Here is a 27,907-nt window from a genome sequence, read left to right on the forward strand (position 1 = left end):
AGCATTCAACATCTGTCTCTGGTGAGATATTAAATCAACCAAATGCAGATTATACACATGGCTTTTATTACACCGTATTACACACCTGTACATAACTTTAAAAAAATGGATCCAAAGACTTCTAAACTGTGGTGGCATGGTTGTGGTGGGATTGGGACACGTGTACTTACTGCAGTCTTGTCAAATGGTAGAAAAACTCTGATATCATGCAATTAATGTTTTACAGATGTTGATGAATTTTCATATTTCTTAATGCCCTAATGCATGTATACTTGGAAAACATGATGGCATACACTCAAGAGCTACACTACAGACTTTGGCATTCACTCTTTTGTCTGTAAAGAGGACAATACTTATTGTAACATTACTGATTGTAAGTCCACATCAAAATTGGGATTTTAGTGTGGCTGTTCGGCACTGGTGGTGAGCAAAAAAGATGTCAGGAAGCAGAAATCAATGCAAAATAAGGTGGTTGATTTATTAACCAAAAATAGCACAAATCAACAAAACAAAAGTCCCGGGTAATCTAATAAAACAACTAAATTACCTAAACTGAAAGAAACCACAGCCTCACAGCAAGCTGCCACTAACAAACATTTTCCCCCCCCAGACTCTGGCTGAGTCTGGCTTTATACAAGAAAACCCAACTGGCCTCACTCTGTCCAATTAAGCTCAGGTGATTTCACTCAGCCTAATCACTCTGCAAGCCAGTGTAGGGAAGGTGGGGGCAGGTGAAAGGTATGGGAGAACCTTCACTCACCCACATCACTCTGCAAGCTGCAGTCAGTGTAGGGAAGGTGGGGGCAGGTGAAAGGTATGGGAGAACCTTTTCACACTTGTGAATTGTAAAATTCACAAACTGGACTACTATAAAATACATTACTGGCTTCTGACTTCTTAGACTTACAGGGGTGGATAGTACAGCCTCACTTCTCAATGACTATGAAAGTGGACTAGATACCTCATGGACTGTTATTAGCCAAAAGTTGAATAATAGAATAGTAAGCTGCTCCCAGATTAGGCATGATTTCTGTATGTAAGACATTAATAATAATGAGCATTTGTACATCTGTACCATTGTTGACCTGTGGCGCATGCATTTGTCCCCCATAGAGAAGAAAACCTCCCTAGTCTTTTCTTTGTCTTTTTGTGTATCATGGTTATTGTATGTCTCGTGGACTGTTGCTGTCATTTTTCTTGTCCTGTAAATAATAAGGTTAAAACCTACAAGGAGTAAGCTGGTTCAAGTAGGGCCCTAATTAAAAATCCTCAATCATGAGTTAAAGCCTAATTCACGAATATATGTGTTACTGTATAATTTAAACTGATATGAATAATATGGGTGAAGTCTGTTTTTAAATTGTTATCTCAAAATGTAACCAGCGCTGTCAGCTGAAGGTCGGTGATATAGACTAGTGGTCACATGACCTGTGAGCATGTAAACGACGGGAGGGAGTGGATAGAGAGAGGGAAAGCGGGCTGTGGGAGGAGGAGGAGGAGCGGGAGGTGAGGGAGGCAGAAAGGGTGGGGGCACTCGCTGACTAGGAGAGCACTTTTTTTTTGGGGGGGGGGGGGTGATTGAGGGGACCTCGTGTGGCGTCGAGCGTCCCCCTCCGTCCCCCGGCTGAGTTTAATGTGTCAGGCCGTCTCTCGTCGGCCTCAGTCCGCTGGAAATTATTTTTAACCGACAAGAAAATTGGCCGGGACGTACACATGAGCAAGACAATCCCGGAAATAACATGCGTACTCTCAGCCTGTCACGTACGCTCACTGGATTTGCATTGCTGTAGGCTGCCGTAGGTAAGCTCTGGCATTGGACTGTGTATTCTCCTTTGAGCTGTTTCATCTCTCGTTTCGACTTTAAAGCTGAATGTTAAGTGTCATTTGCATCAGGCTGCGACATTTGTGTTTCAACTGAGTGAGTGAATTTGGGGTGGGTTAATGAAAAGTGATGACAGGGCTGCTAAGTTGTTAATCAAAAGCTGTTAAAGACGAAATGTAAGTATTTAATATAGACTATGTTTCACAACAAATAAGAGAATATATAATAGAAAAAAACGTTTCATAATGCGAAAAGCTTTCAGTTTTAAGATAAATGCTTGGCAGTAGTATAAGTGAGTTTCGTCGGCTTTTATTCTAAAAAAATTTTTTCTATTTTTTTTTTATGTTTAGTGGGTCCATAAACGATGTAGGTTTGTTGCTAAATATAAGATACAGATGATTTATGGACTTTAGCAAACTGTGTCAAGTGGTTTTCACTGGGCTATTAATAGACCTGAAGTGTCTCATTTTACTCCACAGAAACAATACACAGCCCCCAACATGTTTATAAGACGGATACAAAGTCATTTCTGGAGGATTGAATGAGACTACGGGGTGACATTTAAGATATCAGAAAAGACTTGGTCATGAAACTTCTGCTATCTGTGGCAAAGATCCTCTCCATCAGAGAAAGCATTGGCTCAGCTGAAAAATGAAGCGAGGACGTGTGCTACGTGCGCATCCAGCACATGACGAGATGAAATGGAGAGCTTGGGACAAACGGACCTTTTAAACCCAAGCCCTGCCAGTGTGTCTGTGGAGAGCAGGACGAGCGCGGCGCAGCTCGTCTGTGGACAGGCGGAGATTCACCACACGTACCGAGCGGACATGGGGCCGGTCGGAAGTCCAACAGCTGCGGAGTTACTCGCGGGTCTCGCCTCTCAGACCGACTCCCCCGCTATCACAACCCCGACTAAGCTGTCCAAAACCGGCGTGCCGCTCTACACCGGCGGGGTGGTGTCCCCATCTGCCACGGTAGAGGGGAGCCATTCGGGCGTTTTGGCTCACACACCAAATGGTTACCCGGCACATATGAAGGGGTTGGCAGGGGCTTTATGCAGCCCCGTGTACCCCCTCACCAGCAGGGCATGTCTGGTGGAGAGCGGGGACTGGACAGCTCAAGAAATGTGCTCTTTGATGACGAGGAGGACAAATGGGGACCTGACAGCAAGACAGGTGCAACAGCAGAAACGAAGAGGTGGGGAGAACCGGGACTTCGGGTCAGGGACTGTTAGTGATCTCATGGTGGGGTCAACCGGTTTAGGAAGCTCGGTAGACCAGGTTTTTGCTTTGGGTGAGTCGGACTTAAAGAGGAGACGATTAGTGGATGGAAGTGTTGCTCACAAATCTTCGGAGACCTCCGCGGCGCCCTGGGGTGTCGCCCGTTTAGCCACCACAGTCAACTGTAGCAACAGTTCCCATAGCAAGCAAATGACTTTCGATCATGGTGTCACTCCACAATCTCCCTTCACCCCTGCTGCCCCTCATACTAACCAGCACAACGGATACATGGTGGCCTCCCCGGGACAATCAGCCGCCCCCAGCCAGACCTCCCCAACAGAGGCTAACTGCATCCCAACCCCACCTCCTTCTGCGGAGTGTGGCTGGTCTGCAGAGCGCATAGCACAGCAGTACATTGTCCCCTGCATGAAATACTATGGCATCTGCGTGAAGGACAACTTCCTGGGGCCTCAGCTGGGCAACATGGTGCTGGAGGAGGTGGAGGTCCTAAATCGAAGCGGGAAATTTCGGGGTGGCCAGCTGGTGAGCCAGAAGACCATCCCATCTCGTAGCATCCGGGGCGACCAGATTGCCTGGGTGGACGGACTGGAGCGTGGCTGCGAGAGTATTGGGGCGCTGATGGCTCACATAGACGAGGCCGTCATGTACAGCGCTGCCAGTGGACAGCTGGGGGACTGTGTCATCAACGGACGCACAAAGGTAAGAGAAGGAAGAGGGTGTGGATTGGTTGGAGTCAGGGTTTGTGTTTGAAGTCTAAATGCAAGGAAATGAAGAAGCTGATGACATCATTCCATCATATCTTAGCTGCTCCTGCACACACACACACACACACACCACAGAGGGAGGGCAAGCTGAGAGCCAGGTAGGATGTCAGGATGAGCCCTGCTGTGTTTCCGGTACATGTTAGCCTGATAAGGGGGGCTGCAGGCTGAACCTCCCCTCCCTTTAACTGGCCCTGTGCCAGGGTTTAGGCGTGCCTTTTAAGTTTGTCCCTGTCCCTGCTTTCATACCACTGGTACTCAGAAGGGGAAGAGAACACTGTGGGGCTGTATCTTCTCTGCCATCACTGTATCTCTGCCTGTGAAGAAAACTTGTTTTTATCACAACTTTCTCTACTTCTTGCTTGTTTGTTTGCTTGCTTTATGTCATGCCTCATTTCTTTATTTTGTCATTACCACTGTTTGTGAATTTTTTTTTTTTTTCTGTTGCCATTGATATTTGTCAAATGGCGTGCAAAGATACAAGAGATACTTGTGTTAGTACTCTTAAGGACTGAACAGCATGTAAACTCCTCTTTGTCACAGTCCACAGCTGGCTTTGCTTCTTCTGTCCTGACAGATAACACCCCCCCCCCCCCCCCCCCCTCAAGTTTTATCCCTGTATCGTGGAAAAAGTTGTTCAACACAGCGAACGAACACTTTAATAAGTAACTTGATATTCAGTTGTTCCACCTCTCAGTGTAACTGTATTGTGTAACTATCTTTGTGCGTTCCCCTATCAGTCATGAGTTAATCATTGCATGCCTGTCTAGACGGTTACCCAATATGTTCAGGTTGGTCAGCAGGCCCATGTTCAGAAAGTTTTTTCAATTCCTTACTTTCTGAAGAGGTCAGGGATCTGATCTGAAGTAGACGCAACATGACTGCACAGGAAGTTCGGAGGTTGTTTACCTGCAATCTAACAACCAAAGGTTAATTTCTGCAGTCACAGAGCTTTAAGGTGATCTTTCGATTGATTTTTTTAGGAACATACATTAGTTTGTCAATAATTTTGATACTTTGTGCAATACAGACCTAGTGAAGTATTTTGCCCTGCACATTTGTATTATAAACAATTGTTTATAATACAAATGTGCATATTAAGATTAAAACATTAAAATGATGGCATATTAAGTACCTATGACTTATATTTTTGTTGCTGTGGTATCAAACTGATGTTGATTTGGTCTGATTTTTACTCAGAGTTTATTGAAGTTTAAAAATTCGGGGTTTCGTTACAACGTCACTATATATCACATTTACACTTATGCAGCGTAGCAGCCCCGCTTTGTACTCAGTTACCTTTATATACACACAGATGTAAGATGTGGTCACCCATCTTCATGCTCTATTTTGGTAAGGTGTTTGAGCAGGTCTGTTATTGCAGCAGCCTGCTCTTCTCGCCCACACACAAAGGGGCTATATGTAACTTTCAAAAACACTGTGTTTGTAGTGACACCGTAGGCCGTTAGGCGAACTGCACCAGTAACCTGTTGCTCACTCTCGCTCGCATTCTCGTCATACGTGCTCGTACGTACACAAACGGGCATCATCATCGGCCGCGAAACACTGGACATTTACCGGCATAATGTTTACAGAGGAGGTAAGTGGTCGTACACATGTGAAAGTCTGTGAAGGAGTCTGTGTTTTGCTTGAGGCCGGTCGTTTATTTTTACTAACAGATTCCATATTAGATTCATTCTCCATCCTACAAACTCCATCGGCAGGCACTGGCTGAGAGCGGGAGTGTGTGATGAGTTTGTACTGTTGATCTCTGTAAGCGCCGCTGAGTGAGGAGGACATGGAGAACGCGCCTAGGATAGGGTATTTAAAAACGGTTTCTCACTCAGGAAAATAGTTTGTACCCTGTTGTCGATGACACACTGTGCATTAAACCACAATACTGTGTTTCTAGAGTAGTACTTCCTGGAGCTTTCGTGGAAAATATGACCCGGGTAAAAATGTTATACAGGCAACACAGATAAACAGTGAACATCTACTTTTTCACATCAGTTAACCGTTTGCTTATTAATGTGCGATAAAAGACGATTTGTACATGTAAAAAGTTACATATAGAACCTTTAATTTACATAGGCTTTGATAGGCCTTTGCTCTCTTAAATGTGGTGTGACTGAGCTGCTTTCACATTAAAGCCATGCTGAGCCGGTGCCAAAATGACAGCAAAGAACAGGAGAGTGAGCAACAGAGCTGTTGAACTGACTTCTCGTAGCACATGTTTCTTTTGCATATGCGTGTTTAAATATTTAAAATATTCAGAACTTCTGCCCACTGCTAGGTCTCATTCAGCATATTGCATGTTCAATCCATCTTGCTTTCTCTTTGAGCTACAGCTTCCTGTCTCTGTGGAAGTGGATTTAATCAGTAAAACCAACAACACACTTCAGCTGATCTGACTGTTTGTAAAAAGAGAAGCTTCATTTCCTTTTACATTCTCTTATATCACTTGTCCATTCTCTAACAAAGTCATTATAACATACATTTGTGGACACATGTCTGTCATTGTACCACTTGGATTTGCATGCAAGAGTTTTTCAAAGGTTCCCTGATTTGTTTTTCAGATAGCTTTTCTGTTTATATGTCTTAACTTCAGAAGTATTGTGTTAACTAATTGTTGATAACTTGTTCTCTTATTTGGCATGATGATGATGATGATGATGATGATGATGAATTAGTAAATCCAGAGTCATCTTAACTGTTCCCAGTCCCTGTAGTTAATTCAAAAGAAGGTTGAATGCCACACAGCACATATGTCCCGGCTGGGTGTTTCCTTGGATGGAGACAGCAAAGTTTCAATGAAGGAGTGTACATGAGGGAGCAAGGAAGTGATTGGAAAAGTAAGGAGGAGGATCAGGGAGGAGTACATCCAGATAGAAGGTCACTGCGTCTTTTTCATCCTCCTCTTTGTGTAGCAACATGTTTCCTTAAACTCTTATTTTTCTACCTGTTCTCTAATTTTTTTCACTTTCTTTTTTTTGACCTCCTTTTCCTTCCGCCTGTCCTTTGCGTCACCCTGTTTCTCCTTCTTATCAATCCCCTTGTTCAGTACTTGGACAAAATATTTCTTACTTGCCGTCACCCTGGTAACAGGCCCATACAGAGCAGAGCTCTGCGTTATGTATGAAAGAGATGGAGAGCGGCTGGCAATGCCTGAAATAATTTCTGTGTACCCTGACTGTGGTAGTCAGCAGAAGTCAGGTTCTGCTGCCTGTGAGACTACAGGAGGAAGCATTGCGGTGTTAACAATGGATGGATACATTCACTTAATACAGCCGAGGTTTAAGGTGGAAAGTCTGGTATTTAGGGTGGAGAGTAATCGTTAAAAAGACACATGTGAAGGGGGAGGGGCTAAACTGGAAGTGAGTGTGTGTAAGGAGTGGGAGGATAGAGAGTGAGACGGGGCGATGCAGCAGAAGCATTGGTGTTATGTGAATGTGTGCTGCAGCAGTGTGTCCTCAGATGCCCCTCTTTGAGCTCAGCAGTGCCATCATGCAGACAGGAGCGAGACGTCATCCGCTCTCACGCACAATGCAGCTGCAGAGCTCACAGCTAGCTTGTTTTCAGGGAGGGATGGATAAGAAAGAGACAGATTTGGAAATGAAATACCAATGATATGATTTATCAGTTCATATCTGCTTCTTTGGTGGTATTAATGGCATTCCTGATGGTGCAGTATCCATATGTTGTGTTAAGTGCAGCCCAATGTAGCAGCATACATGATGCTGATAGTTGTTCACTGTACTGTGCTCTTATTCGCCTCATTTGACATCTACCCAGTGGTAGCAGTTACAGGCATTAACAACATTATGGAGATGATAAGCCATCTCACTGATGGTCTTTTTTGTAAGTCAAAGCATCCATATTCATTTCAGTTTGTTCAATAACCCCGCAAAAAAAACATCACAGGAGCTTGAATGAATGTTTTTGGGTGTTGGATACTCATTAAGTACAAAAAGCAATTTTAATACATTTCTTTGAACTCTGAAATTTGAATAGCTTTTTTCAACTGTTATGACTATGACACTCTCATTTTTAGACTGTAAAAAAAAAAATGGGCTCAGTTCCTTCATTGGTTTGGATGGAATATTTATTTCCCGTTTGGGTGTGTCTCATACCACACTGCATGCGAATAATAAGAAACATAAATGACTAAGCAAGTTGCTTAATTGCATGCAGTGCACTCACACCCACAGAAAGAGACACACACACACTCTCTCACTCTCTCTCTCTCTCTCTCTCTCACTGCTTTTCTCCATTGCTAACATTCAGTGGTGACTCATACATTTACAATGAGCACAATTGAGGCCAGAGCTGGGCAGACAGGACTCATAATGGCTGAGCACATTTTACCGCTTTTTTTAAAGTTCAGAACAAAAATAATCGACATGACGTATACGAAAGTGAAGCAGTAAACTTCTGCTTCTCTTTTTGATTCATGAAGTTACACTAAACAGTGTTAATTCTGGCTGTTTAACTCTTAATGCCAAAAATGAAGTCGATGTATTGTAAAACCAAAAGATCAACCTCTACGGTGTTTAAATACTTAACCAATTGAGTAACCTCTCCTCCTCACAAACAGACGTATGTTCTTCCCCTCGCTCTTTCTGCTTACCAAGCAGTTATGGCGGTATTTGCACGAGCTTATCTAGCCCCTCCCCCTGCTCCCCCTCCTCTCGACACCATCATTCCTCTTATCAGAGTATGCATGCAAGATTGGAGTTTATTTTTTGCTTTGTCCAGAACAGCCAGTTCTTCTTTCTGCCCATGTGGCGGTCCCCTTTGCAGCACAGGCGGGTGCGACTCCTGCACCCTCATTAATGACTTCAGCTAGCTGTGGGTACTGACGGTGATGAAGAGGGAGTTGGGCAGCTGTTTCACGCTGCGTGACTGTGTGTGTAAGTTACTGTAAGAAGAAAACCCAGTTGATGTGTATGAATTTGTTTTGTAATGCTTTTAATGTGTGATGACTTTCCATCTTTAAATCTCCTCTTGGAGTTAGTTTAGACTCAAAATTAGTCTGTCTAGTGTAAAGCTCCTCTGAGAAGTTGTTCAGCTGGTCATGAAACAGACTGAAATACCTCTATATGACCCACAAAAGCCACACAGAAAAAGAGACCATCATTTTTTCTATATAGTTTTTATAATTATCTGTAAACTGCGGGATAGAGTCAGACGTGGGGATTAGCCATCTGCTGCAGAACGACCTTTGTTTACGTTTTCCATAGCAAAGATTCAAAGTGAATCTTTGACTCAATCTATGTTTGACTGTTAAAAAGTTTTTTCATCAGAAAATACTACAGTGCACAGAACTAGATCAATAAAGAGATAGGATTTACTTCTTTGTCCACGGGGGGCCCCAAAAGGAACTAATAGTTCCTCAGAGGACCTTTAAGCTTTAATATAGTCATTGTGCTTGTGTGTTAATGCTGCAGGCCTGGGCTGAGCTATCTTCTCTGTGTTTTAATTGTAGTTAATTACATCTGTTAATGCTGTTACCAGTTTGAAAAAATCTTTTTGTAGAGAAAAAAAACTCTTTCTTAAATAAATGCACAAATGTCAGGAGTTATGAATTTGGTATAAGATCCACAGCAGCAGGTCGTATGTCAACTTGACACTGGCAGCATATCATAGTGCAAATAGCAGACCACCCTCTGCAGAGCCCAATCCCTCATTTGTTTTTATGTCCATGTTTTTTTGATCTAAAGTTCTGGTATGATGATATATATTTTTTAAAACTATTAGAAGGTCACTGCAGAGTATATTTGTTAGAAGAACCCGTATATCAATGATTCTTCCTCCTTATAAAACATTAAGAGTTAATCTATTTGCAAGTGTTCTAGGCCTGTGAAGACTGTTTCGTCATGAGCCGGGGATCCGGCCGAAGATTTCTGCCTTTTAATGAGGCAGTTTTTTCTTACCACTGTAACTTTTGCTGCTTCGCTAAAGTGCTCATGATGGATAGGCCGGATCTTTGTAACATAGCAATAAGCAAGGTCTTTTACCTGCTTTTTGTAACATAAAAATGAGTAAGGTCTTTTTACCTGCTCTTTTGTAATGTTAACAGACAAAGAGTAAGGTCTTTTACCTGCTTCTTGTAAAGTGTCTCGAGATAACACTTGTTATGAGTTGACGCTATACAAATAAAAGTTGATTGATTGATTGATTGAAGTGTTTGACACCCACTGTGTTGTTTACAGTCGTGTTTAACTGGTTGCAGTCTTGCTTTTACCTGCCTTATACTTCTGACTAGCAGATTGTCACAAACCACTGTATAGAGATAGGGTTAGAGTTCGGATTATGTTTAAATTGGAACAGTATCATATCCCTGCAACCACACATGCGAGAATTCTTGTGCATGAAGAAGACATTTAGACCGAATTATAAAAACATTGCTCCATATTGCTGCTAGTGAAAACTCCGATGACAAGTCTCAAAACCTGACCGTCCTCTGCACTGAGCTGTGAACGTGCTTAAAAGAGGTCTGGCTAAACCAAGAATGATGTTGCACTTCGGATAATAAGGTCCTGTGTTAATTGTATTTGTCTAAAACCATTTAGACTCCTCAAGGGTGCCACTAAGCGCATAAGGCAGCGAGGATGCTGTGGCAAATAAGAGTGAGGAGGGAACTTGTTCATGTTGAACTCTGGCATTTATAGATGCCAGCCATACCTGGATACAGATGGGCTAAATCGTAAAGAAGAAAGCCAATTTAACATTAATTACAATGAAGTTTAGAGGAATGGGCTGCCTTATTGCAGCAATCCAAGTCTTGGTAAAGAAAAGTATAGCAGCCAATGGCAGGCGCTTACACACAACCTAACCCTGTTAGTTATTCTATCAACAGGGTTACTTGATTATTACTATTTCTAATAACTGATATAATATAAAACCCACAACTGAAAGCACCAAATGATGAAAAATGTAAAGGAACCTCATTGATTCTCTTTAATAATCTGTGACCCCTGTCAGTGTAGAAACGGATCAGTCGTATCAAATGACCCCCGAATCACAATTTGGATTACATTAATGCCTCTAATGGTCCTCATGTGCATGTACATATATTTCTCCTTTTTGTGTTACACTCATTTGGACGCAGCAGGTCTGTTTGTCACTTGGAGCCTGGAGCAAAAGGTCCGGAGGTTAATGAGCTCTCACTGCGAGCGTTGGTCAGTAATGAGAGCTGACAATGACAGCTTAACAGAGTCACACACGCAGTCAACACAGACTCACTGGGCTGTGAGCGAGCAGAGAGAGAGACGACACGAGATGGAGGAGGAGGAGAAAAAAACTCTTGCTCTGACCGAATGCCTGATACAGAAAGTCTACCGACAGTTTTGTGTTTCACAAACAGCACACAGACAAGAATGTGTGATTGTTTCAAAAACGCATGAAAGAGTTGTTTGATTTCCTTGTGGTGAACAATCTCACACCATAGATTGGGGGGCTTGAGTCATGGGGTTAGGAAAGTCAAATCCATACTGCAGCAGTGCAGAACCTGTTAGTCATGAACAATAGTGTCCCACAACTGAGCTGAAGTGATGCAGTGACTTTTTCTTCCCTTTCAGAGCAAAATAAGTCAACACAGTGACAGTATCTTCCTTTGTAGTCGGGCTGGTGAGATAACAGAGAAGTTATTGCTCAGCATGCTGTCAGCTTACATCAACTAGTGGCCCTATCTTCCAGGATATAGACTGATGTCAGTCAGTATGTGAATCAGCTGTAAAGGTGTGTTCTACAGCCTGTGGAGACAGTTTGATAAACAATGGACACAATTTACGTCTGATATGTCACAGTGACACACGTGCTGCTCCTTTTCATCCTGGTATGTTTTTTTAGTCACATGGTCCCGCAGTGCCCCAGGTCTGGAATGTGAGTGAAGAGCTCTTACGCAGGTCTCGGTTCCCCTCGGAGTCCCCAGAGAAAGCCGCGCTCTCCTGCTTCATAGCCTCACGAACGCAACATCAAGCAGGGGAAATACCAGCGCGAGTATCCATTGTTTGAACCTGGATACTCTATCTGCAGGTCATTATGTAGCAGGAAACCAGATGAACTCTGACACATTTCTCTTCTCCATCTCAAAGACTGTTTGTCTCACAAATTACATTATGGAAATAGAGCAACTGGACAAAAGTTTATTCTGCATCAGGGCAAGTTACAATCAGTTAAGTTACAATCTTGAGGGCAAGCTACGTTAAAAAGCTGGCTAATCTGGAAAAGAGAAAAAACACTCCTATCGCACCCTTATAAAAATAGTGTCAGAACTTTTTTAGTTAGACAAAATAAGGTTTATCTTTACTGTATAAGATGGTCAGAAATGAAAAACTGATGTTCCCATCTTCTTCTGTTTTTAGGCCATGGTCGCCTGTTATCCAGGAAATGGAGCAGGGTATGTCCGCCATGTTGACAACCCTAACGGGGACGGACGCTGCATCACATGTATCTACTATCTCAACAAGAACTGGGATGTTAAGGTAAATGTATGAAATAATGTTATTCATAGCCAAATGAGAGAAAATTAGGAGCATCACAAAGTAAAAAATGCCCGTCATTTAGAAACAGGCTTAAATATGCATCTGGTATCAAACCACTTGAACTCTTTGGCCTTTCAGTTTAACTTTTTAACACCATTTGTTCTTTAGAATGATTTCTATCGTTAAATTTGCCTGTGTTTGGGCTTTTTGTTTTTGATGTTTGTAGAAGCAAGGAGGGCTGCTGCAGATCTACCCTGAAGGCAAAAATGTGGTAGCCAACATCGAGCCTCTGTTTGACCGGCTGCTCATCTTCTGGTCTGACCGCAGGAACCCACACGAAGTCAAGCCAGCCTACGCCACTCGGTCAGTTATTCTCATGCTTGGCGGGGTCTTGTACGCGCAGTACTTGCAAATATGCTCACAAACACATATTTAAAAAAAATGTCAGGTTTTTAACAGAGGCTGGGCACACTGCCAGAACAGGAAGTTTGCATGCTGCAGTGTATACATTTGTTCAATAAAATTAAAACCACATTGGGTGTACTGAATTTATTAAAATGAGTTTCTGAATAATTAAGCATGCTTTGCCACACAAGGTACAATTATTAGTCATTTTCCTGTTTAAGCCCTGCCTTTGTTTCATCTTTCCTCCTCTCTTTACTTCATACCTTAAGTCAAGAATGTGAGGGCCCAGTTTTCATGATTTCTAATAAATTAAAATTTTACAGAAATAAAATTATACTGGGTAGAAAACAGCGGGTAATAACATCCCAATCTGTAGAACTTTCCTGTGAGATAGAACCACCTTTTACATAATCGGTCTCTTGTAAGCTCTTGCACACATACTGTTATTTACCTTATAGCACCAAACAGTTGTGTCCATCAAGGACACATGACCCTCTCCTCTCCTCTCCTCCAGCTACAGGCAGGAAGTATGTGTTTCCTGAGGGGGTCAGTGGGAGGGAGAGGGGAGGAAGGTTCGATTGCAGGACTCGTGCTGGAGAGGCAGAGACATAAGAGACAGGAATAAACAACACAGCCCCACAGGAGAGGCTAGAAACTGAGAAATTAACCCTCTGCTACCCCAGACAGTCTGCCGTTCGCAAAATAGGACGTTTCATACCAGCAATTATTTTTGTATTCTTTTGTCTCTCTGGGTCAAAAACATTTTCCCTCAATTTTTGTCGGATTTTGGGATGGGTAAAACGTTTTTAAGTCTTTAAAAAAAAGTTATTCTAAGCCTGATACATGCATGAATAAACATCTATTAAACAAAAAAACACTCACCATATTTATTTGTAAACAGATTATGACTTTCTTTGCCTCATAGCCAAGCTATTTTAATGACTTTTTTTTAATCTGTGATATACTTTAAACTTTTCCCTGAAAAACATTTCTTTATTACCTCATGTTGTATATTTTACTGACAAAATAAATAAGCTTTTATCTATGTGTCTTTGTCCGTCTTGTCTTGCAGCTATGCTATCACAGTCTGGTACTTTGATGCCAAAGAGAGAGCTGAAGCTAAGGAGAAGTACAGATTGGGTAAGCTTCCACACAGTTGTGGTTCATTGTCATTTACATGTCATTTCTTTGTTTGCTAAGAACTGTATCACCTCTGGTTTCATTTGGTTTAGAATGGCTTATTATTATATGTGACTAACAGCCTCTTTCTCTTTTGCTTGTGTCCATAGCAACAGGACAGAAAGGTGTTCAAGTGCCTGTCACTCAAAACAGCAGGACATAAAAAACATCAAGTCATTTGAGAGTCTCTGAAAGTATTATGTGCCTTCCTGAAACACTTACTGACGTCGTGATCATAAAGGCAGACACGTCAAACTGTCGGTGATCACTTCAGCTTCATGCCGCTCCTGCAGTGTCGGCTGTCAGGTTCACGTCACAGGCTATGATGTCATGATTTCCTGCCATGTGATTGGGCCGCTGATGAAAGCAGATAGAGAGAAAACGGACTGGATTGTTTGGCAAAGGAAGATCAAAAATACATGTTGCGGTGGCAAAAAAAAGAAGAAAATAACTCTGACGTCTCACGAATCATGTATGAAGACAACAAACTGAAGAAAAGAGACTTATAACTTTTTGGTTGTTGCAGTTTTGCCTGTTCAGTTTTCAGTGGTGTTGTGGTGTATTGAGAAGTTATTGCTTTACAATGCTCCAGTGTCTTTTTTTCCAATTCAAACACAAGAGCAGAAATGAAGAACCTGGGGACTGTTGGGGGGGATAAAGGGGTGCACGAAGTTAAAATCAAGGGTGTTGTTCCGTTTCCTGAAATCCATTAATCCCCCATTATCCAGGATGTTGTCCCTTGTCTCATGATGTGGGCAAGTGTTTTAAAGTCAGAGAGAAGACAGAGGCCGAGAAAAAGAAACATCATCAAATGATTGTAGGCCATGATACATTGGAAAGCTGTTATATAGCACACATTTAGATAGTCCTGGTTTAAGCACCAAACCAAAATATTACAAGAATATACTCAAAACCTGCATGAGGACAACTCTACTGTAGATTTAAAAAAAAAAAAAAAAAAAAGCACACTGAAAAAGGTTTCAGAGAGTTTGAAAGACTTAATGACAAGACCAGGCTAATACTTAAAACATAAAATCAAAAATCAGTGCAACAAAATTACTTAGTAATGCAGCATGGACGATTCTGTCTAGTTTTGATTTAAGTAGTTGCAATTCTTCAAGCCTTTTTAGAAGCTTTTCTACATAAAGGATGTGAATTGAAATGCGCTGTTGGCACATGAGACAAGAGGCAAGCTGGGTTTGATGAATCAGACCGTAGGTTTTTTGTGTTGGACTGTGTGTGCTAGTTTGTATGCACATGGGACTCGACTCTTACCTGTACTTTACTAGATACAAACAGCGTGTAGCGTCATTGTGGACGTTATCATACAAAACGTTTCCCCCAAAACACACAGACACACACACACACACACACATTTGTACTTACACCAATAACCTGTACACTCATAACCATTAACAGTATAAAGCACAGAGTCAAGCTTACACTGTATGTGAACTGCAGGATTAAAACTATTGCCTGCTCATGTGGGAGTGTTTGAAAATGTGAACTTGTGAACGGTTGATGCTGTTTCAAAGAGGGTTTAAGGTATCGTGTCAGTGTATTTCAGAATGGTTGAAGAGAAGGCTGTTTTAAAAAGCACTTTATTGTTTGAAATGCCATGCGTGAATGTTTGAAAAATATAACAAAAATGTAGATTAATGCCTTTATGCTGTGGATAATGTCATTCAAATGCAATAGAAACTAAAACAATTGAGATCAAATGGAAATTGTTTGCCTATTGTCTTTTTTTAATTCTGGAGTATTTAATTAAAACCTGTTTGTTTTCGTACACAGAAGTTGTAGTGGATTTAATGAAAAAAATCTGAGCTGAATACCGGTGACTAATAAGTCCCCGTCAAAGTTACCAGCAGCCACCAGTTTGTTTCAGTCATTTTTGTACACTTGACAGGATGCAGAGTAAACAATTAAATCAGTTAAGTTCAGCGGTGACATTATTATATTTATTTTTTGGTTTAATTGACATTAACTGCTAATAACTATTTAAAAGTTCCTCTTTTTAGAAGACATATGCTAGTTGTTTAAGCTAACACCTTTTCACAAAACCAGTTGACCAGTAGTCTTTAGGCGACCTACAAGTACACAATTATAAGCGTCATCTACAGATACTCTCTCATTCTGTCTCTTTTGCCCTCCATGAACAACTGAAGCACTTAAAGGGTTAGTTATTTAATAGGACATAAATCATTCTTTAAATGGTTGAGTCATCTAATCAGCAAATATGACAGCTTTTCTATTAGTTATCATTTTAAATTGGATGATTCGTTTTTGTTTGACATAACTTCCCTTTTTTTTTTTTTTTAGCCGACAGCAGGGTCTATGGGACAGATTAACTGTAGTCCAACATTTATCTATCTTTACTGACTTCATTATTAATGAAAACATGAACAAAATATTTAAAGTTAATGGAAACTGATCAACAGCTTTATTAGACATCGACACATAAAGTCATTATGGAACAAATTGACACTTTAAGTATTGTGAGACTGTTACAATTGGCTACTCCAAACATCTCCCTTTGTCTAACACACACACACACACACACACACACACACACACACACACACACACACACACACACACACACACACACACACACACACACAAAGTTTCAGGCATGGCACAGTAAATTTCGTTGTACTCTTGTGCAATGACAATAAAGTCACTTCTATTCTATTCTATTCGACACAGGATGACCACTAACATAACGTAATACTTTGACATGTCACTCTGTCCCTCATGTCACTGTAACAGTGTTAACACATTAGACTCTGCCAAAATAAATAGTCCTGAGTACAGTGACACTGCACAGACTTTATTTATTTATTAGTGTACACAATCTACTTTAATCTATCTCCCTCAGAGGAAAATATTATTGCAATACAGTTCCACTTTCTGTCCCAACATAAATAGGATTGTTTATTACAAGCCAAACAAGTTGAAACAATTTGTAATTACAAACAAAGAGACAATGCTCTTTGTGACTCTGGCTCATGGTTAGGGGCACTTTTCCAATTTCCTCCTGGCCTTCACACACTTCTGGAGTGTGGTGAACACTTGCAGGGGGAAAAATGTCCCTTGGAAAAACAATGTGCGACTATTCAATACCAGGTATATGTTTATATTTGCAATGTAGCCCTTTGTGGGAGCTGGATTGCTCAAATATTGTCTAATCTTAATTTTGATTAAATTTACTTTTCAAAAGTATCTCCTTACCAGAATATTTATATCAATACTAAAATAATACTAATCATTTATAATATTATAAATTATTTGAGAATTAATAACATCTCTTTTTCCATCTTTCCATCTATCATAAGAGGCCCATAACTCTCAAATTATCTTAAAACTTTGCAAATCAGCAAATTCTGTATCTCTTTAATCATAACTATTATTATAAAAGATTTATCCCCTTTCATGATGAATATGTTCTATTTCTCTGTGTTTATCTATTCAGGGGCATTATTTTGTCTCTTTTGTTGCTGTCATCTCCCTCCACCTTGTGGTCTATTTCCTTCATAGCAGTTGAAGTCCAATGTTTCCTGCAATGTCATGTTTGACCACCAGGGGTCAGGACATTGCAAGAAAAGTATCAATGTTTGAACCACATACCAGAAGTAAAAAGAGGCGCTTTGTGTATGGCAGTGAAAGATTTGCTCGCAATTACCCCTTCTCATTTCATTTACCTTTTTCCTTCTATATACAGATTGTGAGGGATCACACACACACACACACACACACACACACACACACACACACACACACACATACACACACACACACACACACACACACACACACACACACACACACACACACACACACACACACACACACACACACAAACACACGCACACACAGGAGCAGATGTGTTTTTAGTTTTTTTCAGTTTTTATAGGAAAAAGCACTTCTTCTTGAAACTTGTTTGTGACTAATTTCTCACGGTAAAGGTTTGTCCATCTAACAAGGAGCCTGACGTTTACTTGAAACAGGAATCATCTTTTATTTTGTGGTCGATGTGCTTTGGAGGTGTTGATGGTGCAAACCAAACTAAAATAGATGCAGTAGGGTGGATGTCAGTATTTGGACGACAGAAGCTGGTACAACAACAATAACAAAGTTACATAACCGAAGTCCCAATGTGACGACCCTCCACTGTCAACCAAGTGTCTGCTGTGGTTTACAAGGTCAACCTTCAAGCACAGAAGACATAAAGACATTAAGACAAACAAAACTCTCTTAAATTTATACCTAATTCATTGAAAAATATGATACTATACCCACAATGAGCCATTTAACTCGACCACTCTAGCTCAACCTTGCAGTCCAAGGAGGATTAAAGAAGTCCAAAAACTACTTTTGAATTCTTATATTTTATATAAAAATGATATTAGACATTCAACAGACATTTTACAATTTTGTGCATCTTTTCCAGATACAGAAAATTACAGAAAAACCTCGCCAAATTTCCAAGAAAAACCCCACCAAAAAATAAATAATAATGGTTGTAATGAATGAAGCACTAAACCAAAGCTGCATACCGTAAGGGTTCCTCTGGACACAAGCTGACCAATTTTTCTATCTATGCCAAAAATGAAACTTTGCTACAAAACAGGAGCTGTTTCCCTCAGCCAAAAGTTTGCTGTTAAGCTGCCTCATTGCAAACACAAATACTGGAAATTAACTTCCTAAATATCAAACATGATTTATACAGTCCAATGGCAACTAACAAAACTAAATGTCTTAACTTACTGTGTTATTCTAGAGTAAAAGCTTGATCAATCTAGATAAAGACTGTCTGCTTAATGAACGGTTAAAAGAACACCTGAGGTAGAGTGATACGTATTGAAAAAGTCCTGGGGCTGTTTTACTCTTCATCAGCACACATGGAATGTCTCTCGTCTCTCATGTAATGAAGTTTCTCAGCTAAAAGAAGTTTAACTGTTTAAGACATCCTTCGTGTTTTACGTTGTATTTGCACTTTAATTACAGTGATGTAATCCTTTCACATTGTGTCAAAGTTAGTCTAAGTACAAATGATAGTATGACTGTGCTGTTCTTTGTCTCAGTGTGTAAATAGCTGCTGTTGATTCAGTGGCTCCGCCTTATTTACTCTTTCTATTACAGCTTTATTGCAGACTCCCACATCCTCCTTACAACAATTCTTAAATGTTTTGTTTTCTTTGTCTTTTGTTATACTCTCCTGACTTACCCTTTTATTTGGCTATTCAGAAAAGTATTTAAATCAGATATTCTCAACTATATAAACATTATTTCCTGATATCCCTAATGTTTTTTTAAGTTCCGAGGTTCTGTGATTTGGCTGTATTTGCTAGGGACCACTGAGCAATAATTAACTAATTTATTTTAAAAAACATGAAATGTGCAACTTTTTTTTTAAATTTGTGGTTGTGCCATTTATCCTGATTTCAACAAGCACATTACAATTGAAATCAAGATCATTTGTGTTTGTGGGTCTGTGTGTGTGTGTGTGATTGATTCTGTACAGATAGTGGACATTCTTGTCTTTATTGAGGAAGTACCTCCAATATGAAAACATCAAAGCAAAAACAGCAGGAATGCTTTTTCCACCTTCTGTGCATATTTGGATGTCAAAGGGACAATGATTTAGGTCTAACCAAACTTCTGTTCTTTTATAGTTTTCTATCTTCACCCTTCCTCCATTGAAATTTTAATGCATATGGTTTCAATCAATCAGTTATCTCAGAACACTTTACATATAGAGCAGATCTTTACCGTAGTGTTTGTAATATAGTAAAGAGTCCCGAAATGAATCCACTGTAAGTGAGCACTTGGGTAACAGTTAGGCATGTAAAGATTCATCGTGAGGCAGTTAAAAATCGATTCAAAGGTGTCAAGGTTCACATCGATACTCTGAAAAACGAATCGCAGTTATTTAATTTTATTTTCTATATACCGCCCAACAGAAGTCATAAAGATACCCTTTCTATAGAACAGGTCTACACCTTGTCCTTTTATTAAACATTTTTCAATGTATTGTCTTTACGTCATATTTTGAATGTAGGCTTGGGGTTATAACGCTAAAAGTTCCTAGAAGTTGTCAGTCCTTAGTTTGCATTATGTTGAGGCATTGCTCTGTCTCTTACAATTAACTCAGACAATCACACTTTATCATGAAGCAACCACTAGCTCAGGAATGTTGATGTCTGGCTTCAACTTCACCACGATGACTTTGGCGAACGAATGCTCAATCAATGCAGTCCAGGTTCATCTTCAGTTGAGAATTGCTTTTTTCACTTACTACTCCTGACCTGTCTCTTTATCTTTATGCTATTTTTCTCTCTTTGTCATCATTGTGCTGTTTTCTATGTTTACATTGCTTTCTTTTTTCTTCTTAGCTATGTGTTTGGACACACTTCTGCCCCTCTTGATTGACATGCATTCACTTTTTTTTTTGGTTTTAAATTGAGACTTCATTGGCAGATGTTGTAAAACACATGTCATTATTTGTGTGCCACTTGAAACCTGACCCATTATGCAAAGAAACTAGAAGACAACATTGATTGAAGTGTTTTTGAAAGGAAAGATCAGAACTACTCAAACATATAAAGCAAGAAATCCTGAACAGACTTTTTTTTCCAGGTTTGTGATTAATAATTTCAAAATAGAAAAAAGAACAGAACGCTAGTATTTTACACTCTTACTGCCAAAAGTTTTCTCTTCCATAATTGGAATATGAATACATTTTCCATGGCAGGTAATAGATGCCTAATAACAGGCTGGAAGGCATTGCTGACATTGAAAATGTCATTGACATTTATTACCATCTTTAGTTACTGTTGCAGACAGATCAGTGCCTCTGTGTATTCAAACTTTTTAGTGCATCTTGTGCACACTGAGCTCAAATTTTTTATTTATAAAAAATGTATAGTTTATATTTACTAAATTGTTTGATGTAATTTGTTATTTGATGTATTTGATTTTTGTGTCCATATTTGGAGAATAAGGCTCCAGATTTTCATTTTGTAATTTTTTTGAGACATCAGAAACAATAAACAGTAAATTTGTTTTTCTTTGCGCATCCTTTTTTTGTTTACAGCTCAAAAGAGTAAAGACATGTGATTATAGCTGGCTGTTATCGCTCCCTCCATCCAAACAACACTGTAATCATACATTCCTGCAGGAGACAAACAAATCAGCCGTAAATCAAATCACAAAAAAAGCATAAATTTGCTATATTTAAAAAAAAAACGTTTTATTCCTTCAGTGTCCGAGGCTCCAAGCTGAAACAACAGGATTATGTCTCGCATGTTCAGAATACATAGTGCTGCATTTAACATGTCCTCTACTCTAAGGTCACATCTTTGGTTGCCATGGTGATGGACCAGCACACCTCAGAATAGTTAAGTGATTTCTGATTGGTGTTACCAGCTCTCCTGGGCTGAAATATTGTTAAAAAAAAAATCAATAGACTGTCTTAACACATTTCTGCATACATGGAGCATGCACAGTATAGATGCGTATACTAATATTGTATTTGATGTGCATGTGTGATTATGCATGAGCATTTGTGTGTACTATTTTTTTGAATACTTTCACATCACCGTATATAATGCCCTTTTTTGTGTGAACATGTGTCTGTATAGACTGACAGATATAGTTAAGGACGGTTGGCTAGGCAGCCTGTCTACGTGGATGTATACGTGTCTCTGTGTCCCAGGGGAGCAATGCAGTGTGACTGTTCTCACGGGATGGGGTGTGTCTGAGCACCTATCCCAGGGGCATCCCCAACACAGCCTGGGCTTAGATAGTCTGTCTGACCCCTCTGTCTGACCCCTGCCTGGTCCTCCACCGGGCCCCACAGGCCCTGCCCTTGTTGGCGTCTGTTTGAGCCCCCTTGGCAAAATTCTTTTAGGTCTAGTTTATAAAGTAGAAGATACTCCTGTCACTCATACACTTACCTTCTGAAGAGTACAATATCAGACAAACAATGCAGATAGCAGCCAGGACAGTGAAAACTAAATCAAGTCTCAGAAAGCTGTTGAACAGGGCTGAAAACTCATATTGACTTCAAGTGTATCCAATCAAGCAATTTCCTCAGAAACAACCAAAACATACGGAATTGCGCTCTAGCTGACAACCAAAGTTCAACTGTAAAAGTGACACAGACAAGTTTGAGGCTTCGTTGTTTCACAAGACTTTCTGTACCCCCTCAATAAAACAGTATGAACGAAATAATAGTCCTCTTTCAATTTTTATTGAGCATCATCAGATCAAAATTTCAAATGATTTGTTACTGGATACTTTTAAACTATACCAATATATTATTGCTTTATGGTTAAGGCTAATTAACAAATGTCAGCATGCTAAAAAGTTAAAGTGTGATAGTGAATATGCTTACATACATAATACCTGATTAGCATCAGTATCAACGATATTATGACAGGAGCAAATAAAAGTCAAGAGATAAGAGACATTTTGCTCTGATGTTGATGCTAAAATGTCACTTAATTGTTGTTAAAATGTCATTGCTTCCTGATCTTACATCTATTTTTTTTTTGTTATTTTTATTTTATTTTTGGGCTTTTTGTGCCTTTAATGGAGAGATAGGACAGTGGATAGAGTTGGAAATCAGGGAGAGAGAGTGGGGAATGACATGTGGGAATGGAGCCACAGGCTGGATTTGAATCTATTGAGAAGAAAATGTAAAGTCAAAATCCAGAGGGACATATATAATAGAATACCTTGTTTTATAATTCACTTCCAACAATTGGACAACAGCTAATGTTTGTATACAACCTCTCCTTGCTAACATTACTGACGTGTGCTTGGTGATAAATATTTCTAGAGGCAACGCCTTAATAAGTAAGTGAGTAAGACTTTATTTATATAGGCCTGAATACCTTTCTAACAGTAATGTAAGCCAACAAGCTTTAGTGCTAATGCTAACCCTGCAACAGCAGCTAATGGTAGTGTTAGCTGGGGATTATTGCCTTTCCTATTGTATCATGTAACACATTCTTACAGTAATATTAACTACTAGGCTATTGATGCTAAAGTTACCTCTTACTGTCAAACAGTAGCAAATATGGCGTCTACTTTGAAATATGGCCACCAATCTTTTCCGATTAAAAAAAGAATCCATTGTGTTTTCAGTTGCTGATAAAATCTGGATGTAGTGAAAATAATTAAATATTTGTTGGAAACCCTACAAATGTTTGACTTGCAACCTGCAACACAGCAGTATGAGAGTTTCAGCAGTATTTGAGATTACAACCTCGACTGTGATGTCAGAGAGATAAAGGCTGCCATGTCAGTAGTGACAATCAACATTGAGATATGTTACTTATATCACACACATCAAATGTTCTTTTTCGTTTTGTAACATTTCTGAAAAATATGTCGTTTGCATATACAGTATTTCTTCAGTTTTAAACTTTGGAGTGTAGAAGCACTACTTGAAATTGCCTTATTTCCTTTTTCTTCATGTGAACAAGGTATCACAACCTGGATCAACAGTACCTGACAAAAGAGGGAAACCACACATAGTCTGCAACCTTAATATGCAATATATTTTGATTAAATGAACCAGTTACAAGGTTTTAAGCTTGTGAGGAAGTTGTGTGTATGCAGCGTTAAGTGTGTGTATAATTATGAGTCCAACACAGTACAAACAAATGCTGAAGGGAGTCTGCAGGCCAGGGAAGAGAGAGGACAGAGTAGGTTGGCTTTATAGCTTCCTGAAACCAGCCTGCTCAGATGTACTGCATTACGTGGGTGGACTCTTCTCAGACTCCGCCCACATCTACCTGCTGCAACAAGGAAAATAAAACCAGCAAAGGAAAAACACAAACAAGAGGCCAACCCTGAAACCATCACAGAGGAAAAAACAGAAACAGGACCACCATCAGTCCAAAACTGCAGACAGAAACATTAGCTAGGTATAGTCAGAGAAGTTGAAATCCTCTTTTCTGAAATGTAGATTCACTGACATGCATCTCAAAGCAACGCTGTGCCAATGCACAGTCTTACAGAAACATAGCTGTAAATGCCTAGTCTTGTTTTTGGCTGTAACCTATCCTCTTACAAGATTTAAGCAGCACATGTTGGTAGCCAATGTCTGTGCAAGGTTTTGGATCTCCAATAGTGATTACAGAGGATTTGGTTACAAATTGTGCCCTTGTTTGCTTTTTTTCAATTTATTTACTTTCATGGATTGCAGAATCAATGACCCAAGGTTTCGACATATAGTCCAACGGCAACAGCCAATGTTTGATCAGACAGGAGTTTACAGCACATGTACAGCATGCATTAGATGAGGATTAGTGCGGTAAGAAAGTAGGGCAGATAATGCAGACACATTTGCTTCCTGAATGAGTGCTAGTTAAGTTATGAGTGGCATTTTCACGTCTGCCTTTCAGATTAGAGATGCACACATCTGTCGGGGTAACAGTGGGGAACTGTGTCAGTGGGAGCAGGACCAGTTTATCTAAGGCGCATGGCAGCATTGTGCATTCAATCTACTATTGCAGCTAACAGCCAGAGCCAACAGGCATTATCGGCTACAGTAAGGGGATTAAGCTGCCATGTGGGTTCACACACTGACAGGGAGAGGAGGGGCAGGGGGGGGGGGGACAGGAAGTGAGATACACAGGGGAGAGGAAGTGGGTGATATGGAGATTGGGGGAGTAGAGATTAAGAGATTTTTCTTTTCATTTTACAAACTCACTCACGGTTCTCTGCATAATAGTGAAATCCCAGCAAAAACAAGCACAAGGCGAATCCTGCTTAGAGTTTATTACTGGGAAAATGATAGCTAGTGCTTGTGTAGCATGTCAGCATGAAGACCTCCAGCTGTGTTTTCATTTTGAGAAAAATCCTTTAATAGTGCTGACTAGTGAAATGAAATTAAACTGACTGAATTTAGAGCCCTCCATCCTTAATATTGAAGGCCTAAGACGCTTGTGATTTTATGAGAAAAGTATCTGTGGATGAACTGAGGGATTATTTAGGGAATAAGCAAGCATGGGAAAGTATTCCAACTATTAGGGCAGGAGGAAAGAAGAATCAGTTGTGAAACCTGGCTAATTCAATGCTATATTAGTAATACATGCAAAGTAATGTATGCGTAAATTATAAGTAAAGTATAATTATGTAAATTATTTATGCAAGGAGATCCATCAAACACTTATTACAATGAGCCTTCCTCTCTGTAAAAACAGTAAAAGCCCTTACCTGCCAAGAGTCAAACAAAGAAAGGGGTATCCTCAGCTCAATTGTCCTGGCAGACCTAAACACACGGCGTACTGTGACAGACTACCCTACCACAGGAATTGACAAGAAGCCGAGGAAGACAATGCCAATGAGCAGACTAAGTGACCAGAGCCTGGTACTGGAGAAGGGCAGACAGAGGCAGAAAGGAGAAAATTAACATTCGTTCTGGAGAAAAGAAAGCATGTCCGGTGATGGCTGATTAATATTTAATTTCCTGCTACATCAGTAGAGACAACCAGAGGGATTTATACCTTGGAAATGTATAAATAGTCTTGTACCTACCTACCATATTTTCATACTGTATCTCCGTTTTCTATCTTAGTTTATCACAAGGACTAATTCCCTCTTCCATCCCTTTGTTTTCTTATGAGTAGATGAACACTTGCTTTGTCTATGATTAATATGCACTACATGTTTTTTGTTTCATTCCTTCACATTGTATTTCATAATTGAATGCATTTAAAGAAAATTCACCAGGATAGAAACGATTTTCAAGGTGATGTCACCATTAGAGTTAAAGAATCCATAGTTGTTATGGCAATGTAGAACCTCCTCCCTGCAACCAGCAATTCTCCCAAGAGGTGTTGATGACATCATCATCATGGAAGCACTGACGTATTTAACTCAAGGTCAGCCACATCCCCTTTAAGAGGAGAGTATTTAAATATCTGCTATAAGTCACTGATCAAACTGTTTTCTTCCTTATTCGATTAATCCACTTTGATCATATTGAGCTTCTTTATCTATAACCTTGATCAACCTTGATTAACCTTTAGCTGTTTTGCTGAAGGCTATTTACTTCTCCTGCACCTTTTCAGTGTTTCCATACAAGGTGTGTTTGCACTATTCTTTTGTCAGGGACAAGTCTTAACACAGCAGCAGAAACACTTTGAGAGGAAGCCTAAACAATGCTGTCACACCTACTTCTCTTTTTCAAACATTGTGTTAACTTTTAGTTATTAATCAGAATGACCTCTACACCGCACAGACACAGTTACAGCAAGATACCTCTCATATACACACAACTATAAATGCACATACCAATATATGCCTTCTAATGTCATATATTGCTAAATAATTGTCTTGTATACATATATAATTTCATGTATGATTGCAAATCTGCACTATAAACTGCATTAGGACAACATCTAAACCTTATCTAAAATGAGATTTTCATGCAGTGTCATATGATTACTTTAAGTAAAGTATACTCTTGGATTATTAAACATTATTATTTTGTATTTTCCTGACCGTTCTTCTAGATGCTGATGAGTAAATATCTAAGAGGGGTTTAGTAAACCCTGCAGCCTTTGAATATCTGAACCTGAAATGTTATTCATATTATGTTGCAGCTGATTTCATCTCAGTTCTTTGGCTGTGTTGCAAGAAGCCAGATCACATATCATATCAGGAAACGCCAGTTGGCCTGCAGGAACCCTGAAAAACTGAATACAGTGCTCTGTTCTCGAAGGTATCCTATTGAGTTGTATTGTGCTCATCTCTTTCAGTTGGTTTTTCAAAGCTTAACTTGAAGAGTTACTGGAAAAAATAAAAATGAAACATCCCCAGCACAGCTACTGTCAGTACATTAAGTAGAACCTCCAAGAAGTCACAATGTTGTGCTCTCAAAATGAACATGAAGTCAACCACTTCCAATGTATGTATGAGATTGCAATTTTGCCCGATCTCTTTTCAGTATGTTAGACCAATCACTCACAGTAATAATAATAATAATATTAATAATAAATTCGATTTATATAGTGCTTTTCTAAATACTCAAAGACGCTTTGACAGGAAAGTAGTAGTCAGTAGTAGTCCTCGCTGGATTGGATACCTTGTGGAAGACCTCAAAGGTTTGCTTCTTTACAGTCTTTTTCTGGTAGAAGTTTATAATCCAAAACCATGTTGGTGAAAACTTGTGATAGTTGCAAAATGAATTAAAACAATGCAACTTGCATTTTAGATAAAATAACCCCTGCTGTTAGATCAGGCATTTTATGCTGCAACAACACCAAAGAAAATCGGCGAAATCTTCGGGCACTTGGTCGGATTAGTCCGCCAATAAAAGGTAGTTCCAGTGCTTGTGTGTTAAATGCATGACTCCACAATCAGGCAGAGCATGGTCTCTCCTCAACATGTACCAAATGTTTTTGTTGCCCCTATGGTAGCCCCAGCATATACGAGCAACGAAAAAAGCTGGATCTGCAGAGCACCTTTTCTGTTTTGCCCAAGCTGTATATGCACCAAAGGGCATTCATGGCAAGCTTGAGCAAAAAATAATGGTTACTCTTTATCATTTCTGTCATATTTACCCTTTTCAATGCTGTTTGCAACTCAATCAATGGGTCAGTAATATAGACTGACATTGTTGAATCAAACAATGACTCAGCAATATAGGCTTTAACTGTTTTTACACAAACAAAGAGGCCCCGATTTGTGACTTCAAACTTTTCTTTGAACATTAGATTTGGGACTATCAAAGAAGATGTGGTTTTTGAGAGTCTTGACATTTCAGACTTGAAAGAAACCAGAAATGGTCATATGAGAAACAGAACAAGCACATCTTTTCCCCTCACTTGTTTTTGTTCTTCTGGCCCGCTCCTCATCTGCACAAAGACATGTAGTGACCAAAAACTGAGTAGGAGGTAGAAACAAGAGACAGAGAGAGAGAGAGAGAGAGAGGGCGGGCTGGTGAATAGAAGAAATATCTGAGGCCCTCCATGCCACTAAGTATCGTAT

At 39.8% G+C, this 27,907-nt stretch overlaps 1 protein-coding gene across 2 annotated transcripts; it reads left to right on the plus strand.

Moving 5' to 3' along the window:
• The first annotated feature begins 1,514 nt into the window (after window positions 1-1,514).
• Window positions 1,515-15,621, plus strand: egln2 (egl-9 family hypoxia-inducible factor 2). Of its 2 annotated transcripts, none has more exons than XM_061046552.1 (6): window positions 1,515-1,800; window positions 2,302-3,762; window positions 12,191-12,310; window positions 12,537-12,673; window positions 13,788-13,855; window positions 14,005-15,621. In XM_061046552.1, the coding sequence occupies exons 2-6, from the start codon at window positions 2,524-2,526 to the stop codon at window positions 14,055-14,057; spliced, it is 1,617 nt and encodes a 538-aa protein (XP_060902535.1). In that variant the 5' UTR covers window positions 1,515-1,800; window positions 2,302-2,523; the 3' UTR covers window positions 14,058-15,621. The 2 variants fall into 2 exon arrangements, with proteins under 2 accessions (XP_060902535.1, XP_060902536.1); XM_061046553.1 differs by having other exon boundaries at window positions 1,794-1,918.
• Window positions 15,622-27,907: the final 12,286 nt, after the last annotated feature.

The sequence above is a fragment of the Labrus mixtus genome, chromosome 9 (genome assembly GCF_963584025.1).
Source record: "Labrus mixtus chromosome 9, fLabMix1.1, whole genome shotgun sequence".
Classification (NCBI taxonomy): Eukaryota; Metazoa; Chordata; class Actinopteri; order Labriformes; family Labridae; genus Labrus; species Labrus mixtus.